The 19639-nt window shown below is 38.8% G+C and overlaps 1 protein-coding gene across 1 annotated transcript in view; it reads left to right on the plus strand.

Moving 5' to 3' along the window:
* CCDC158 (coiled-coil domain containing 158) overlaps nucleotides 1-19639 on the plus strand; it is an 83906-nt gene that overhangs the window by 12743 nt on the left and 51524 nt on the right. The window contains exons 3-9 of the mRNA XM_081100991.1: nucleotides 2711-2850; nucleotides 7097-7314; nucleotides 8544-8653; nucleotides 8767-9094; nucleotides 9451-9527; nucleotides 11048-11158; nucleotides 13663-13777. Of these exons, the coding sequence (XP_080957117.1) occupies nucleotides 2784-2850; nucleotides 7097-7314; nucleotides 8544-8653; nucleotides 8767-9094; nucleotides 9451-9527; nucleotides 11048-11158; nucleotides 13663-13777 (1026 nt within the window). The 5' untranslated portion in view covers nucleotides 2711-2783. The remainder of the gene's footprint in view (nucleotides 1-2710; nucleotides 2851-7096; nucleotides 7315-8543; nucleotides 8654-8766; nucleotides 9095-9450; nucleotides 9528-11047; nucleotides 11159-13662; nucleotides 13778-19639) is intronic.

Genomic DNA, 19639 nt, shown 5'->3' on the forward strand with positions numbered 1-19639 from the left:
GATTACCTTTGCAGTAATGTTTTTTAAAGTGCACTTATAAACTCCTTTTATCCTTATTTAATTTGTCAGTTTTAAATGGTATCTTTTGACAACCAATGGTTTACATTCCCCCCTTTCCTCTCTTCTTTCCATTTGTAGTTACATCTGTTCTCCTTTGTCACACATATATGTGTATATTATTCTTTTTTAAAATGCATTTTTATTTCAGAGAGGAATGGAGAGGGAGAGATAGAAACATCAATGATAAGAGAGAGTCATTGAACGGCTGCCTCCTGCACGCCCCATACTGGGGATGGAGCCCACAACCCAGGCATGTGCCCTGACCGGGAATTGAACTGTGACCTAGTTCATAGGTCAACACTCAACCACTGAGCCACGCCAGCTGGCCTATGTATATTACTATTTTTCAATGTCACTACCCCAGCCATGTTTTAGTCTCAATTCTACAGTTGACTATTTAAATGCTCACCACAAATTGTTTTGTAAAGTTTTCCCAGTCATCTTTTTTTTTTTGAATGCTTGTCTTTACCTTTATTCCAAATTTTATTTTGAAAAATTAAAAACCTACAGAAAAACCAAAAGATTTTCACCAGGAGTTAAGACTTTGCCACACTTGCCAGTTGTCTTTTGGTTGAATGAAGCTTCACCCTCTCCAGTAGATTCCTCAGAAGGGCACATTTGTCAGTGTACAGTCAAAACCATTTTTCTATGGCTTCGAATCTTTTGACGGAGATCTTGGCTGAATATAATATCTTTCCTTGGTTTGTAGGCACTTTCCTTATACTTCTTTAAAATGCTGCTTTATAGTTGCCTTTCTTTGTATGTTGTTTTTGAATAATCTGATGCTATTGTAATCCTCTTGCCTTTGTAAAGTAGTTCATCTTTTTTGCCTAAAGGCCCTGAGGATTTTTTCATTGTCTTTAAAATCTTATTTTACTAGGCTATGTTTCAGAGTTGATCATTCTAGGTTGATTTTCCCTCGTATGAAAAATGTGTAAATTCAGGTCTTCCTTTATTTCTAGGAAACTTTGTTTGATTATAGTAGTTCTGTGTCATGGTTTTTATTTTCAGGGACACCAGTTATGCTCACTCTCCTTTGCTTATCTTTCATTTCATTCACTTCTTCTTTCACTCGTTGTATTTATTTGTCGTAGTTCTCAATCTCTTGGTTGTTTTTCTGATTGTCTTCATGCCTTTATTAACTTTTTATTACGATCTGTCCTCTCTTGTGTACTTTGTTATTTGGTCTTCATTTCTGATATAATTTTGTCTTTTTCTTCTTTGTTTCATGACTTCAACCAGCTCTCGTTTAATTTATGTTTGTTTGCTAGTTTTGTTTCTTATTCATTTCTCTTGTTAAGTTTTACATTTCTGATTCAAGGGTAATTTTTCATATTCCTAAATGCTTGTTTGAGAATATTTACTTCAGTTTGGATTGTTGTGTTAGTTTTCTTTGAATTCATGTTTGTTGGTGGGGCAGCAAGTGGGTGGGGAAGTGAGGACAACTTTTAATCAGCAGAAAAGATTTTATTAGCATTTTCATACACTTTGTAGTAGTTTTGTATGGAGGGGGTCTGCTTTTGTCTGTTCATTTTGTGAACAGGATTCCTAGTTTGAGAGTGCCCTCTTCTGGGCAGTTTCTTTTATGGGTGGTGATGGTGGAATGGGAGGGGTAGAAAGAGAGTTGGCGTATCTTGCTTTATTTTTGTTTGTGATGGAATTTCCCCTCATTTCCTCCTTTTCCTTTCTACCATGTCTCCAGTGGAGATCACCTCTCCTCTCCATACCTGATTCTCCCCCTGAAACACTGCTTCTCAGCGGCTGCTATTTCTGGTCCCTGCACACTTCCAAGCCCTTGAGGCATAGCTAGGGCCATGGACCTCAAGTCCCAACTTTTGCTTAGTGTCTCAGCTTTTTTTTATTATTCACTTCCTTTAGTCTGTGCTTCTTCTCATCCCTCTGCTCCTCTCTGCTCCTTTTGAGCCTCTCCTCTCCCATCTCCATACCCACAGGCTTACAGTGCTGGTAGGCAGACTGGGAGAAATTTGGGGGAAAAATTTTCCTCTGCTTATAGATAATTTGAAGGTTGTGGTATTCCCTGTCTTCTAGAGATATGGAAGGAGTCCATGTGGTTTTATTTATTTGTTCCCTTTGTTGATTTTATGGTTGTTTTCAGAAAATTAGGGGGAGCTTTGGAATCAGACCACCACCATAGTTGTCCAAACTCAGACGTCCCCTCTAGGCCTAATCTAAAATTATGAACACTATTTGATATCAAAGAAGTTTTTCAGTTTCTAGTAATGATTTCTAATTTTCTGGTTTGTGATTTTTTTTTTTTTTTTTTACTAATTGGTGACTTTTTTTTACTAAGGAGATATTTTCTTCCATCATTTGACAATGTAACTTTATGAAAGAGACTTAAGAAAAGAGAAAACCTCTGCTCCCAACTAGAGTTTTAATTAACTAAAGTATTAGGGTGATTTTTTTTTTTTTATGTTTTCTTTAGTAATCCTGTTGGCCATCCAAATCAACACTTTTTATAATAAGATTCTATTCATTTTTTAATTTTATATAATACAATTTTTTGTATAAATATTTTCCTGGTGAAAAATTATTACTAAATTTCAAATATGAACAAAGTCAATTCCTCTTCAATAAATATTTTCACATTATACCTTATCAACAAATATTGACTCCCTGTCTTTTATAGATAATAACTAAAAGAACCTAACAGGGAAGCATTCATATTTCAAGATCTCTAAGAAGAGGCAGCAATATTTAATATGGAAAAAAAACCTTGTGAATCACATAATGAAGATTTATCAAGTAGTGGCATCGCATCCAATGGAGGTATATGTTCTTTATAAAACAATGGGAAAAAATAGAGTTAAGCAGTTTAGTATTCATTCAAGCTACTGCTTTTAGTATGCTTAACTGTTCGGTACAGACCTTGGCCATGAATGTTTATAAGTCTACTTTTTGAGAAATTGTTTACTCTTTTAAAAATAGCATATCTGGGTGGGTTTTTTTTAGCATATGTTAACATTACATTTTTGGCTTAGGAATTGTTTTCATGTTGAGGTACTTGAACACATTCTATGTTTCCCTAAACACCTCTCTTCCTTCATCGACTCTCAGCTAGAATTCTGCATCATTTTGACTTCTTTTCTCTTACCAACCCTCACAGCCAGTAGGTACTAAGTCTTGCTCCTTCTATTCACAGAACTGTATCTCAGATTCTGATGTGTAGTGTTTTCGTTGGTATTATTTTTCATAAATTCTTTAATTTCTGTTCATATAACACAATTTATGTTTTATCTAAGTGGGTGTTATATCAGACAATTAGAAGTAATATATTTTTTAAAATATATTTTTATTGATTCCAGAGAGGAAGGGAGAGGGAGAGAGAGATAGAAACATCAATGATGAGAGAGAATCATTGATTGGCTGCCGCCTGCACACACACTACTGGGGATCAAGCCCACAACCCGGGCATGTGCCCTTGACCAGAATCAAACCTGGGCACCTTCAGTTCTCAGGCTGATGTTCTATATACTGAGCAAACTGGCTAGAGATAGAAGTAATATATTGTAGAATGTGCCTTTTAACTTTAAGTGCACTTTGTCTTATTTAATACTAGAGGCCCAGTGCATGGATTTGTGCACCAGTGGGGTCCCTTGGCCTGGCCTGCGCGGGTAAGTCCGATATCCTCGGGGATTGCAAAAGGGTGCAGGCCAGGCTGAGGGAATCCACTGGTGCACAAATCTGTGCACCGGGCCTCTAGTATGCATATAAGATCTTTGGTTAATCTCTTCCCTCCCTCCCCTCTCCTCCCTTCCCTCTGAGATTCATCAGTCTCTTCCATGTTCCTATGCCTGTGCATTGAGCATCTGCCCCCTGATGGTCAGTGTGCATCATAGCTACTGGTTGCATGTTCGAATGGTTGGTTGCTTAGGCTTTTATATATATACTAGGGGCCCGGTGCACGAAATTCGTGCACTGGGTGTGTGTGGGGGGGGGAGTGTCCCTCAGCCCAGCCTGCCCCCTCTCACATACTGGGAGCCCTCAGGCGTTGACCCCCCATCACCCTCCAATCGCCCGATCGGCCCCTTTCCCAGGCCTGACGCCTCCGCCAAAGGCCTGACGCCTCTGGCCCAGGAATCATGCCTGGGCAGGGGACCCCCATCTCCCTCTGATCGCTTGCTCCACCTCCCGCCCAAGCCTGATGCCTCTGACCCAGGCTTCAGGCCTGGGCAAGGGGACCATCATATCCCCCCAATCCCCGGCTCCGCCTTCCACCCAGGCCTGATGCCTCTGGTCCAGGCATCAGGCCTGGGCAGGGGACCCCCAGCTCCCCGCAGTTGCAGGCTCAGAACCTGCCCAGGCCTGACTCCTCTGGCTGAGGCATTAGGCCTGGGCAGGGGACCCCCAGCTCCCCGCGGTTGCAGGCCCCGCCCCTTCCCAGGCCTAACGCCTCTGGCCTAGGCGTCCAGCCCGGGCAGCGGGGACCTGCAGTGGCAGCGGGGGACGCCACGATCGCGCGGGCTCCACCCCTGCCCCTGCAGGACGCCTCTGGCTGAGGCGTCTGGCCCGGGCAGCGGGGACCCGCAGCTGTAGCGGCCCCGCGATTGTGGGCTCCACTTTAGGCCCAGGCAAGGGACCCCTAGCTCCTGGGACTGCCAGCTTCGACTGTGCCCAGCTCCCATCACTGGCTCCACGCCTACTTCCTGCTATCACTGGCCAGGGCGGCAAAGGCGCCTGATTCTCCAATCATGGCTGCCCCCCAGCTCTTAGCTCCCCCCTGGGTTTCTGATCACTGTCAGTGGCAGGGGGCTTCTTCCTGCTTTCCCTTTCACCTCCCTGCATTGTGCCTACATATGCAAATTAACCGCCATCTTTGTTGACAGTTAACTGCCATCTTAGTGGGCAGTTAATTTGCATATAGCCCTGATTAGCCAATGAAAAGGGTAGCGTCGTATGCCAATTACCATTTTTCCCTTTTATTAGTGTAGACTAGAGGCCCGGTGCACAAAAATTTGTGCACTCTGGGGGCGGGGGGGCCTCAGCCCAGCATGTGCCCTCTCACAGTCTGGGACCCCTTGGGGGATGTCCACCTGCTGGCTTAGGCCCGCTCCCTGGGAGATTGGGCCTAAGCTGGCAGTCAGACATCCCTCTGGCAGCCCGGTAGCCCTTGGGGGATGTCCACTTGCCAGCGGGGAGCAGGCCTAAGCTGCAATCAGATATCCTTAGTGCTGCTGAGGAGGCGGAAGAGGCTCCCACCACCACCTCTGTGCTGGCAGCCGTCAGCCTGGCTTGTAGCTGAGCAGAGCTCCCCCTGTGGGAGTGCACTGACCACCAGGGCGCAGCTCCTGCATTGAGCATCTGCCCCCTGGTGGTCAGGGTGTGTCATAGTGACCAGTCATTCACAGTCTTTCTGCTGTTAGGGTCAATTTGCATATTACCCTTTTATTATATAGCTTAAAGGCCTGGTGCATGGGTGGGGCCAGCTGGTTTGCCCTGAAGAGTGTCCCGGATCATGGTGGGGGTCCCCACTGGGGTGCCTGGCCAGCCTGGGTGAGGGGCTGAGGGCTGTTTTCAGGCTGGCCACACCCCCTTTCAGGGTGGGGGTCCCTTCTGGGGTTCCTGGCCAGCCTGGGTGAGGGGCTGAGGACCATTTTTAGGCTGGCCACATACCCCTGGCGGCCAAAGCTCCAAGCCTCTCCTTTTTTTCTTTTTTTCTGGGATTTATTTATCTTCTATAATTGAAACTTTGTAGCCTTGAACGGAGTCCAAATTTGCCAGGGCATGCGGGAAGCTTGGCTTCCTCCGTCGCCGGAGGCAACCTAAACCTCTTGCTTGCTCCAGCTCTGTGGCCGCTGCCATCTTAGTTGGGTTAATTTGCATACTTGCTCCTGATTGGCTGGTGGGCATGGCTGTGTGGGCGTGGCTTGAGCGTAGCAGAGGGATGGTTAATTTGCATGTTTCTCTTGAGTCTGACTTTGAGTCTTTTCTTTTACATGAAAGGTAGCATATATTTTCATTTGATGCTTTTCTCAGCCTGCTTATGGAATGGCCTCTTACTATCTCACACTATCTCTGTCTCTTAGTGCACGCCAGCAGTGTGTCTTGAATGTAATTCTCTCAAACCTTTATGGGTCTTCTGTGAATCTTCCTGGGTTTTACTCTTTTGGTTTTTTTCTTTAACTATTGGTATTTCTTCTTGATCCTCTTCCCTTTTCACTCTATATACTATCCCTAGATGATCCCATTGACACCAAGGATTTGCTAGAATTCATCGCTGATAATTCCCAAATCTCAATCTCTGAAGCAAAGATTCACTCCTAAACTTCAGGTCTATGTTCAGTATTTGCAAACCAAACATCCTCATTGGATGTCGCTGAAGCCCAAACCCAAGAGAAATACTTGACACTTTCCTCTCTCTTACTTCACGTGTATTTCCCAAATCCATGCTTTCGTTTCTGTCGCCACTGCCTCTGCTTTAGGGCACACCCTTGCTATTTCTTGCCTGAATCATTGAAAGCCTTTTCCTATGTGGATTCTCTACCTTCAGTTTTATCCCCATTGATGCATTCTCCACACCGAAGCCAGAGAACTTTTTCAAAACACAGACCTACTTATATTGACCCCCTACTTTCAAATCATTTAATGATTCCTCAGAGCTTTCAAGATGAATCCAAACTCCCTGGCATGACCCCACAAGGCCCTTCACTATCTGTCCTGCATTTTCATTTCCACTACTTTCCTTTCACCCAGAATATGCCATGCTGCCTTAAGCCTCCTTGCCAATAATTACGGGGCTCCCACTATCTGCAATGCCCTTCCTCTTCTCATCCTCCAGACAAGGCTCATTCAGCTCAAGCATTTTACTTGATCCCTATCAGGTAAAACTCCCTCCTTCTTCCTAATCTGCTCCTCCTTTTTGCCATGTGCTCCTCTCTCAGGGGTCCTTTCACTTGTCTGTTTGCCTCAGGAGACCTTGAGCTCCTTCAAAGTACAGTAAGGGAATCATCTAAGATAATGATTGCCACAAAATGATGTTAGTAATAAATTAATCAGTTAATTCTTTAATATTTAGGTTCTTCAAGTCCATTTTTTATGTCACCTATACGTGGAACAATAATTGAAAACACATCAGCACCTGGGATTGTGACACAAATCCCCTTTTTCCCTAAATATGAAGTAGAACCTGATTCTCACAGGAAAGTCATCCCTTACCCTGGAAAAGAACACATCGAACGTGTTTTGGAGGAATATTCACATCAAGTCAAAGATTTGCAGAAAAGACTAAATGAAGTGAGTTGCAATCTTTTCTTTCAGTACCTGATGCTGGTTTGGGAAGATAGTGAGGCACAATGCCTTGGAATAGAACCTAAACTGTCTAGAAGAAAAACATAATGGATGTATTGGTTAAACTTGCTAATTAGGTCTATGCCTTCTATTTCAGTATTAAAAGTTGGACTGATGAAAAGTCTACATACTAACTTCTGGGAATATATCCTAAGAATTTGAAACGCTAATTCAAAAGAATATATGCACCCCTATGTTCATAGCAGCATTGTTTACAATAGCCAACATCTGGAAATAGTCCAAGTACCCATCAGTAGATGAGTGGATACAAAAGCTGTGGTATAGCCCTAGCTGGGTGGCTCTGTGGGTTTGACTTCTGGTCAGGGCACATACCTCGGTTGCTGGTTTGATCCCTGGTCAGGGTGCATATGAGAGGCAACCAATTGATGTTTCTCTCTCACATTTATCTTTCTCTCTTTCTTGCTCTCTCTTCCTCCCTCCCTCCCTTCCCCTATCTCTAAAATCAATAAAAACATATCCTCAGTGATGATTAAAAAGAAAAGTTTTGTCATATTTACACAATGGAATACTACATGGCTGTAAAAAAAGAAGGAAATTTTACCCTTGGGGACAGCATGGATGGATCTGGAGAGTATTGTACTAAGTGAAATAAGCCAGTCAGAGAAAGACAAATACTATATTATCTCACTTATATGTGGAATCTAATGAACAAAGTAAACTGACAGAGTAGAAACAGAGGAATGGATATATAGAACAGACTGACACATGTCAGAGGGTACGGGGTCTGGGTGTATGTGCGTGTGTGTGTGTGTGTGTGTGTGTGTTTGTGTGAAATGGGTGCATCTGTAATAATGTCAACAATAAAAATAAAAATCAATAATATATAGATTTTGGAAATTACTGGCTGTAAGGAAATATGTTCCTCTGATGAAGACTAATTTGACAATGAACACATGATGTACTATAAAAACCTATATAATTTCATTAACTAACCTGAAACCTATATGATTTTATTAACCAACTAGAGGCCCGATGCATGAAATTCGTGCAAGGGGCTCGGCTCTTACAGCCCTGACTTCATCCGGAAGATTGTCTGGAAGGTCATTCGACTGTCTGGTCCAATTAGCATATTATGCTTTTATTATTATAGATGATACCCCAATAAATTGAATTAAAAAGAAAAGACTAATTTGCATGGCATCTTATTTTTTCAGAGCAATGAATTGCATGAGAAACAGAAGTTTTACTTAAGGCAGTCAGTCATTGATTTACAAACAAAACTTCAAGAGATGCAAATGGAGAGAGATGCCATGGTGGACATCAGGTTGGGATCTGTTACCTGCAATTATCTTAGACCTTTACTCTTTGTACTATATTACCACTTGTGTGATTATGAATTTCATCAATATTATTTTTTCTCTTTTATTTACTTCATAGACGAAGGGAGAATCAGTCCCAGGAGGATTTAAAAAATCAGCTTCAAAATACAGTTCATGAACTTGAAGCTGCTAGAAGCCTTAAGGAGGACATGCTGAATGATAGCAACACACAGATAGATCAGCTTAGAAAGATGATGCTTAGTCATGAGGGAGTGCTTCATGAAATCCGATCAATCCTAGTTGACTTTGAACAAGCCTCAGGCAAGAAAATATATGAACATGACAGCCTGTCTACTATCCACTTCCGCAACATGGGCTCAGCTATTAGTAAAATCCTAAGAGAATTAGACACAGAGATTTCTTATCTTAAAGGGAGGATATTTCCAGTAAGTGGTGAGAACACTACTTCAATTTTATATTAAAATTTATTAAGACAATAGTATTAGGCATGTAATTTTTTAAATTCTTAAAAATAAGTTCTCATTTTTATACTCTAAAATAATGGAGTTGCTTCCACAATGATCTGTTATAATAAAGGGAACTCGCTTGATTGACCTGTAAGGCTTCATGAGAGTATAGCCAAAGTAAAAGATCTAATAAGATACAGTGACAGAATGTATCCAATTTAAGTATTACTTCTATTTGCATCTTATTAAAGCATTCCATCAGTTGGAAAATCTCTAAATTTTCCAAGCTTTAGTTTTACTGGTTTCTAAATCCACATCTTTTTTTTTATTACTAGGTAGAGGATCAGCTTGAAGCACTGAAATCTGAATCACAGAACAAAATAGAGCTGCTTCTTCAACAACATCAAGATAGGTAAGTGCCTGACTGAGCTAGAAAATCACAGGGAAACTGTTCCACAGGTCTCCAGTCCCTCATCAGTAATTGCAAAATCTAAAAAGCTCTGAAACACAGAAATTTGTTTTTCATAGGTTTGTGTTGAATTGTTAAAGAAAAAAATTATTCGGACACTTGTTAAAACAGTAGGGAAGGCCCAGCCAACGTGGCTCAGTGGTTGAGCGTCAACCTATGAACCAGGAGGTCACGGTTCAATTCCTGGCCAGGGCAGATGCCCAGGTTGCAGGCTCAATCCCCAGTGTGGGTCCTGCAGGAGGCAGCCAATCAATGATTCTCTCTCCCTCTCCCTTCCTCTCTGAAATCAATAAAAATATATTTTTTAAAACACACACAACACAAAACAGTAGGGAAGATTTTACTCAAAACTATTGAAATAGGAGTGTGGGAAGCCAGTTCCAGCATGACCGGAGGGCTGAATCTGGGAATGGCTGATGGCATTTCCCCAAACCTGAATTGGATACATTAAATTGTTTGTTTGCTGCCAGACAGCTCAGGACATCTTAATCTACATGTTTTTGCCTCCTACTGGCCAAACACCTGAACATCCCTAGGCTAATTCCCCCATTCTGACAATGCCTCTGTATACAAAACCCTGACCCTTTGAAGTGTGTATCTCTGTCTCGCCTCAGGACAATTTGTGTTAATAAAAAGCATGGGGTCCTGAGACCAGGAGATCTTAGTTTCCTTTAAACTAGGCTCCTCTGACCCCCAAATGCCTTTCAAAATTATATTTCTTCTCTGGACTCCTATTTAATCTATGCACAGCCTTCTCCAGATTTCCTGAACCCTTCTTAATGCTGGAACAAGAACCCTGGCATAGGAGTTTGCATTAAAGAGAGATCAGGCTCAACTGCTAGGACAAGGACAAGCCAGGATTCATAGCAAGAAGCAGGGTGAGAGGGTCATCAGGTGAAAATTGCCAAGAGGATACACCAAGGGTGAGGGCATTCTCACTAAACTGACTTAGCAAGATTCTTACTAAGCCCAGGCATATTAAGGGGGTGCAGGGAGGTGGGAGGGCCTAGTTGCGAAGCAGGCTCAGAGGAGCCTGGCTAAAGTTTGGTCAAGGAGAAAACCTTTGTCCCTCATTTGTTGGCAAATCTGACCTGAGCAAATGTAAAGCTTTTTATCGTCTTTATGATTTAGTGAATTATTTTAAAGCCTGTTGTTGCATTAGTAATATGTTTGGCCTATACGACACTTCCCCAGATCTCTCTGGGGATATCATATAATATATAGCCCTTATAATTTATTACCTTTGTAAAATTTTTTAAAATTCTGAATTTCAAAACCTAGCTGGTCCCCAAAGGATTTAGATAAAGGACTCTATACCTAACTTAGACACTTGTAGTAAAAAGAGCAGCATATTCAAAGCCAAAACAAAATTTGAGAGTATTGAAAATTACTAATTTTTTGCATAATTTACATGCATAATCTTCTGTATCAAATAGCAGTCACCACATTTTTTTTTTTTACAGGATTGAGCAGTTAATAAGTGAACATGAAATAGAAATAACAGGACTCACTGAGAAAGCTAGCAGTGCTCGAAGCCAAGCCAATAGTATCCAAAGTCAACTGGAAATCATTCAGTATGTGTGTTCTAGTGGTTTGAAATTGAGTCATAATCTTCATTTTAAGTTTATTTTCTGCTTTGAGCTCTTTTTAAAATTGCTTAATAATTGATTTCACAAGAAAGTAAAACTTTTCTAACATTTAAATGAATAGAAAAGATACTTAACATATAGGTAATGTTATATGACCATATCAGGAGTATTATTTTAAATATTTGGACCTTTTGGGGTTGGATGTTTTAAATATTGTTCAGGTTTTAACTGACAGTATAAAACAAACACATTATGTGTGTATAAATATATATAAATAAAAAGTATATGCATATAAATAATTTTATAATTTGAGCTTATGTGTTGAAACCTTTTATATGGACATTTTCAATTATACGCAAAAGTAAAGAGAGAATAGTTTCATGAACTCCCATCTACACATCACATAGCTTTAATAGTTAACATTTTTGAGCTTTTTTTCTTAATTTTTATTTTTAAACCATTTATTGTTGAGAGTTTTACATATGTCTCCCCTTTCCCCTCCCTATTGCCCCCCTTCACCTGGATGCCACCCCATCCCAGGCCTTCACCACCCTATTTATTGTCTGTGTCCATAGGTACTGCATATATGCATATAAATTCTTCAGTTAATCTCTTCCTGCTCCCCTCTCTTTCCCCTTCCCTCTGAGATTCATTAGTCTGTTCCATATTTCCATGCCTCTGGTTCTATTTTACTCATTAGTTGTTGTTTTTTTCCATTAGATTTCTTGTTCATTTATTTTGATTTTTAGATCCAATTACTGATAGATAGGTATTTACTGCCATTTTATTGTTCATATTTTTTATCTCTCCTCCTCCTCCTCCTCCTCCTCCTCTTTCTCTTTCTCCTTCTTAAAGAAGACCCTTTAACATTTCATGTAATTATGGTTTGGTGGTGATGAACTCCTTTAGCTTTTTCTTGTCTGTGAAGCTCTTTATCTGACTTTCAATTCTAAATGATAACTTTGCTGGGTAGAGTAATCTTGGTTATAGGTCCTTGCTTTTCATCACTTTGAATATTTCTTGCCACCCCCTTCTTGCCTGCAAAGTTTCTGTTGAGAAATCAACTGGCAATTGTATGGGCACTCCCTTATAAGTAACTAACTGCTTTTTTCTTGTTGATTTTAAGATTCTCTCTTTGTCTTTAACCTTTGGCATTTTATTTATGATGTGTCTTCGTGTGGGCCTCTTTAGGTTCATCTTGTTTGGGACTCTCTGTGCTCCCTGGACTTGTATGTCTATTTCTTTCACCAGATAGGGGAAGTTTTCTGTCATTATTTTTTCAAATAGGTTTTCAATTTCTTGTCCCTCTCTTCTCCTTCTGGCACCCCCATGATGTGATTATTGGTACATTTGAAGTTGTCCCAGAATCTCCTTACACTTTCTTCATATTTTTGGGTTCTATTTTATTTTTGCTGTTTTGATTGGGTGTTTTTTCCTTCCTCATATTCCAAATGCTGATTTGATTCTCGGCATCCTCTACTCTATTGTTGATTCCCTGAAAATTATTCTTCATTTAAGTTAGCATATGCTTCATTTCTGACTGGTTCTTTTTTATGTTGTTGAAGTTCTCACTAAGTTCCTTGAAGTTCTCATTAAGTTTCTTAAGCATCCTTATAACCATTGTTTTGAACTCTGTATCTGATAGTTTGCTTGCTTCCATTTCATTTAGTTCTTTTTCTGGAGATTTCTTTTCTTTCATTTACAACATGAGTTCTTGGTCTCTGCATTTTGGCTGCTTTGCTGTGTTTGCTTCTATGTATTATGTATAGCTGCTATTTCTCCTGGAATTGGTAGAGTGGCCTTGTGTTTTAGGTGTCTTATAGAACCCAGTGGCTCAGCCTCCTGTCACCTGAGCTGGGCAGTCTAGGAGTACCCCTGTGTGGGCTGTGTGTACTGTTTTGTTGTAGTTGAGATCTTGATTGTTGTCGGCATCACTGGGAGGGATTAATCTCCAAGCCAATCAGCTGTGTGGGCCAACTTAATTACATGGAAGAATTGCTGTGCAGGAGATGCCCCTATGGAGCAGGACTTGCTTCAATGGGGCTGGGACCCACTGTTCCTTATGGGGGGGCCTCTGCAGCCAAGATATCCCCTCCCAATTAAAAAATGCCACGTGTGGGTTTCAAAACAGCCTGTTCTATGCCTCCATCCCTCTTATCGATCTCAATGTGGCTTCATTAATTCTCTAGTTGTAGGGCTTCCATCAGCCAGATTTCAAGTGGTTCTGAAGGCTGGTTGTTCTGTGGTTTAGCTGAAATTTTGATGTGGTTGTGGGAGGTAGCGAGTACTGCATTTATCACCATCTTGGCCCTCCCTCTATCAATGCATTTTTGAGCTTTAAAGAAGCAATTTTGGAAGACAAAGATGATCAGCTTAATAATGCCATATAGAATAGCTAGTGGAAGTATCTAAAATCTAGAGTGTGCTTAGGTATCACACTTATTCTTAGTTTGCTCTTTGATTTTATTCCCCCTTTAAACCCTTCTTAGAGAACAAGCAAGAAACCAAAATGCAATGTATATGCGTCAACTCAGTGATCTGGAATCTACTGTTTCTCAGCTCCGTTCTGAATTAAGAGAAGCCAAAAGGATGTATGAAGACAAGGTGAGTTTAGATTTTGCTTCTCTGCTTCTAGAGGTTATTATACACAGAATCAATTATATAGTGTTTATAGTTTATTTTAAAATGAGAAATCCAAGTAATCATTTCAAGTTAAAAAACACTTTATAAGATGGATGCCAACTAAGTTTTATTTTAATTATTTGCTCACATTAATTCATTCTTAGAAAAATGTTTTTGCATACTCAGTTTTCTAAAGACTAAGGCCCTTTTATTTGCTTTTACAAGGCTTAGCTTTGGCATATGCTGGTTCAGTACCAGCTGCTCTCCTCCTACCACTCGGTACGTTAGGGGCTACCTCCTCTCTTACTTTAACTCCTACTTATCACTCTGCAGTTAGAAAACTGAATTAACTTTAAGATTAGTCTAAATAAAAATAACTAGGAAGTTAATTCTTCATCTCTTTTTATACAATTCCTCTTAAAATCAGATATTCATTAATGTTTTACTTATTGATTTTTCTTCCCTTTTTTTTCTTTTTTTCATCGATGTTTTATATTGTTGTTTTCTCTCACATTTCATAGCTAAAGAGAAGTGTTCATTATCATTATCAACCATTTTCTAGATCTTAGGTTTTTATTAGTTTCAAGCCTTTATAACACAGGAGAGACTCTACAAAACAGTCAAAGAGCTGTCATTCAGAGAAGCACGTGTTCTTTCTTCCAAGTACATGCCCGTTTGCCTGGGACAGTCCCAATTTACACCTGCTATCCCAGTGTCCGGGGTTGTGAATTCCACCTTTGTCTCCAAAGTGTCCCAGTTTGGAAGATACATTCCATATGTAGTCATCCTACCTATAAGAGAACCTAGAGTTATAACCATCACTGTTAGCAATTTCTCACACCCTAGTTTATTGAGAAAATAAACAGTATAAGGAAAATGCCAGATTTCCTTTATAAAAGTATCCAATTCTACAGCATAACAGTTCAAGAAAAAAATCTTCTTATGGGAAGAGGCAATTTAGTATTGTAGCACTGATTATTCCACCATTTGCTTTCTTTTGAACACCCCTTTTAATTACCACAGTCACCCCTGCGCTGGCCACAGGAGGGGGCTGTTTCTCCTAGTTTCTCTGATTCAAGCATGTAATACAAGATTTTGATCTTAATTTCCAGTGGCACAGCTAAAATAAGAATGGAAAATTTAGACATGACTTTACTAAAGTCTACACAATAAAGAGCAATATGAAACTATATAATGTCAGTTATGAGATTTGGATCCTCTACAGCAGTGCTTTGAAACATTGTGATCACTATCCACAGTAAGAAACATAGTTGACTTTCTGATCCAGTACACTCAACTGAAGCAAATTTCACAAAACAGTATTTACCCTGTTACATATGCTGCTGGTTCTTTTCTGTCCTCTTCAGATGCTGTCTGATGCTCCTACATTGATTTCCTAATTCACTGGTGGTTCCAGTGTGACTAACACTGCACTGCAAATCTCTTGGCTTCACTCTTAGCCTAAATCCTGTGCCAAGGTCATTTACACCCTGACACCTAGGAGCAGCCTTAAGGGACCTGAGACTGCTTATGTGTCAAACCCAAGAAACAAAAGCCCAGGGAGAAGCATTTGTTTTTTCCTGCCCCTCTCAGGCCTGCTTGTGTTCTAGTCTCTTTTCTCAGGCTGAGCTTCCTCCTGAAGATTGATAGTGGGAATATCTACCCGTTTCTGGGCAGGCCAAGCCTACACAAAAGGTCTTGATCTCACCCTGCAGGTTCCTGATTTCAGGACAGCATGGGGTGGAGGGTGCTTTACTACTCAGATCTGGAGGAGGGCAGCACATGGGCAGAACTGAGCACTGACAGTATGACAGCGAGGGAGGAAATAGGATCCTTGTTGTGTTATAGTCCAGTACAATAGCTGTTATTGATCACTACTCAACTCATTTTGAAAAGATTAAATATTCATTGTTTATTGACAAATGAAACCCTTTGAAAGGTCATGAAGTATTAAATAAAACTCATTTTTTCTCTTGTATGATTTGAAATTGCTGTAGTTTTCCATTGTAATGTCTCTTGGAGAAATTATCCCTTCATAAGCTATTATGCATACAGACTGATACATAACATCATGCTGCTCAATTCCAAAGCGGGCATGGTGGAAAATTTTAGCAAATACTAAATATACATCTAAATAATGCAAAAATGGTTTCTGAGTTTTTATAAACATCTCTTTTGCATTGTAAAAGCAAGCATAAACATCCAGATAAATGACGGCATGAACTTTTTGTATGAATGTTTTGAGGTCATATAGACACAAACATGATATTAGAATTATTGTCTTATTTTGTTCTAATGTAAACAGGAATTTTGACAATCTTAAACAGTCAACGTTAATAGAAATAAGGGGGCATATCTGATTAATTAATTTAACCCAGACCACTGAGATTTATCATGCAGCATTTTGAATCTAATTTAGTTGGCACCTGATTGATGGGTAACTAGAGTTTCTTAATAGTAACTCCCTTTAGACAGGGAGCACTAGGAGATGGTTATCCTGCCATGTTCACAGAGATTTGAACATATTCTGGCCTGAAAGGCATTAGTGCATGGTATAGCTGAGCTAAGAAGGTCAAACAACTTAACAATAGGATCGCATTTTGGGGTCACGAAAAATGTCGTTGTTATAAACTGTTTTTGTTATAATGAATTGAATATAGAATCTAAAAAACACAGATTCTTCTGTTTATTTTCATGTACCTTGACTTTACATACTAAAGCCTGTTAAAACTTTAAAATCTATTTTATTTTTCACTGCTTCAGTGCACATTTTAGTATATACTGTCCAAATAACAATAAAAAAAGCATCAAAGAAAATAATAAATAAAAGTTGTGATTAAAAGTGAGACTTGTTAAAAAAGAAATTTATACGTGTGTGTAGATATTATATATCAAGATATTTTATGAGAAGCAGTATTAGCATTTTTTCCTGAGGCCATATTCCTTCAGATAAAAAATATTTATCATTTTAAAAAATTTATGACATGACAGGTCTGAAAAAAACTTTTCCAGCTAGAATGCATAAATTATGAGAAAATTTGTTTAGGAGGACCTTGTTTCTCTTCAGATTAACAAAAGTGTTTTCATATTGATAAAAATAGAAATTGTGTTTTGAAGAAAATTTTAGACATAGCCTTTGTAGCTTACAGAAGTGTTTTACTGTAATGCTTTTTTCTATTCTTCTCTTTCCATTTTAGGAGAGCCTCCAGAATTCCCCTTTACGAATTTGGACCAGTAGAAGCTGTCACTATTGGCTCTGTAGATTTGGCTTTACTCTTAACTTTCGCTTTTTTACAACAAAAATATCTCATAATCTTGATGATAAGCTGATTTTTCCTACTTTGGAAGCATTTGGGGCTGAATTTCATACTCAGAAAGCGAAGACTTAGTAGCACTGGCTGGAGCTGTATGCTGTGCAGGGAGATTCTGTGCAAACCCCTTTGCACAGTTCTGCCAATGCACCTCGTGCTGACCCGCAGCACCCCTTATTATTCTGCGTCTGTGTTTTGAGCCCAGAAAACAAAAGGATCCAATTCGATATGATTGGGAATATCTCCAAAATCACTGAATGATTAGAATGAGATCCCAATACTTATTTGGCCAGTGATCAAAAACTAAGAGATTAATAGGTGGTGAAAGGGAAAACCAGTGCTGCTATTTAAAAAGAAAAGAAGAAGAAAAAAAAACCCTTTAATACATCTCAGATGTCAGTATTTATTATGGACATTTTAAAAGGCTTTCTTCATAGTGTTGTTGTTTTTTTTACAGCTGTTTGTATCAGCTCAGCTGCTACATCAATGGTTTTCCCTTTCACTCTCCATTCATCTTTTTGATTGATTAATTAATATAAATATTTTTATTCTAAAAAGTGAAAGGTAAAAGCAGAGCTATAGCAGCTGAGTCAGTACTGACAACTACCAAACAAATGTTCCTGCAGGGGTCTGGAGGAACTTCCGATACTTAACCTTAGACGGAAAGATAACTTGGCTCTTTTAGTTTTGGTCTCATACATTTTATCATCAAGCTTGATGTTATCAGATGGTCATCCAAATATTTTTTTAAAAATGAAAACAGACATAAAATAACAAGTTTTAATTTAAGCTTTTAAAGCACATATACAAATACTGTGCTCAATGATAGAGTTTTGTGCCAGGCTAGCTATGAGTGGAAAATGTTTTTAGTCATATGAGTTAAGTTTTTGAGTCAAAAGTGTACTTATTAAATTTATAGCTCAAAATATGGTTTCTTTGATTGTATTTTGGTACCAAAGATAGATGGGAAATACAGAATTTTAGCTTTATCAATACTGTTCTTCTCATGTAAAAAAGTATTTAGAAGCAGAATTGAAAAGAATTTGAAAGATCATCAAGAATATCTTTTCAAATTATAGATGAAAAATATTGAGACTCAAAGAGGTTATGTGACAGAACGTGGATCAGAACTTAAGATGTTGGACTCTTAGCCTGATCACACTGACTCTCTGATCATATCTGTTGACCTAAAGTAAAAGTTGGTGTTTTTTCCCCTCAGTATTCCTAGTATCTTTATTAAGTGTGTGCTAACTTAGTCTTTCCTAATAATAATAGAACTGAGGAGATTATATAAACTGGTATTATTCATTCATTTTCCTTAGGAGGCTATTTGTGCTACAGAGGTTGAGTTGTGGGGCTTTTTTCTATATATGCCCCCTAGGAGCACAAAGGTGAAAGTACTTTATAGGATTATTAGACTCTATGAACATGTTTCTATCCATAGCCTAATATTTTATATATACTTAATTCTTGTGAAATACTTTTTATATATAACATACAACCAAAGTTAAAACAAAATTTTAAAATATATCCAATGTAAATATTAACTAACATTTACATTCCAATTCCTGTAGGCTGTGATACTACTCTGTAGGTAAATGTGAAACTGTTTGATAATTCTATATTAGTACTTTCTTAAGTCATATATATATATGACATATATATATATATATATATACATATATATATATACATATATATATAATATGTGTGTGTGTGTGTAGATAAAGATATATAACTTCTATGTATGCATACTCATTTATCAATGACATAGTTACATTATGTGTGTATAATATGATTAATAAATGTGTGTAGAATTAATAAATGAAGATCTTAAATGAACCTAGTCTAGGTAAAAATAGTCATCAAGAAAAAGTTAGTCTTGCTCATATGTTCTCTAAGAAGGTTTAATCACAGTGCACCATCCAAACACATCAACAAGTTTTATTCTTGACATAGAAGTTTAGGAAGCCTGTTGAATAGATGCCTTAGAAGTAAGAAGAAATATATAGTATTAGTGTAGACATGAAAGATGTCTTATCGCTGGAAAGTAGATGATGAAATAGTATTGTAGTATCACATTAAAGATCAGCTAACATTACATAACACTAAGTAGCAACATGTTCTTATCAATTTAATATCTCAGTATCTAAATTATGAATTTCTGTGGCTCAACTAAAATCTAAGCTGAGTCTCCATCCTCTGAGATCTTAACCTCTTAGCTACAGGCTGTTAACAGTGATGGGCCTTCCAGCAGGTCATAGAAATGCATGGTCCACAGATCAAACAGCTGCCCTATCTGTGTGGAAAAAATACACCTATAAAAACCCTTTAAAATTTGTGTTTATCTCATTTTATAAAGAAAATTAGGATGGGAATATATAATATGTATACAAATGTATTAATATATTTATGTAATATATAAAGTCACCCTTTCATAATAGAGTGACTATTAATAATGGCAGTACCTAAAAACTTGTTGCCATTCATTATTTTACATTCAAAGCCTTTTATTACTGACACACTGGTATTC

The sequence above is a fragment of the Myotis nattereri genome (genome assembly GCF_964212035.1).
Source record: "Myotis nattereri genome assembly, chromosome: 1".
NCBI classification, from domain to species: domain Eukaryota; kingdom Metazoa; phylum Chordata; class Mammalia; order Chiroptera; family Vespertilionidae; genus Myotis; species Myotis nattereri.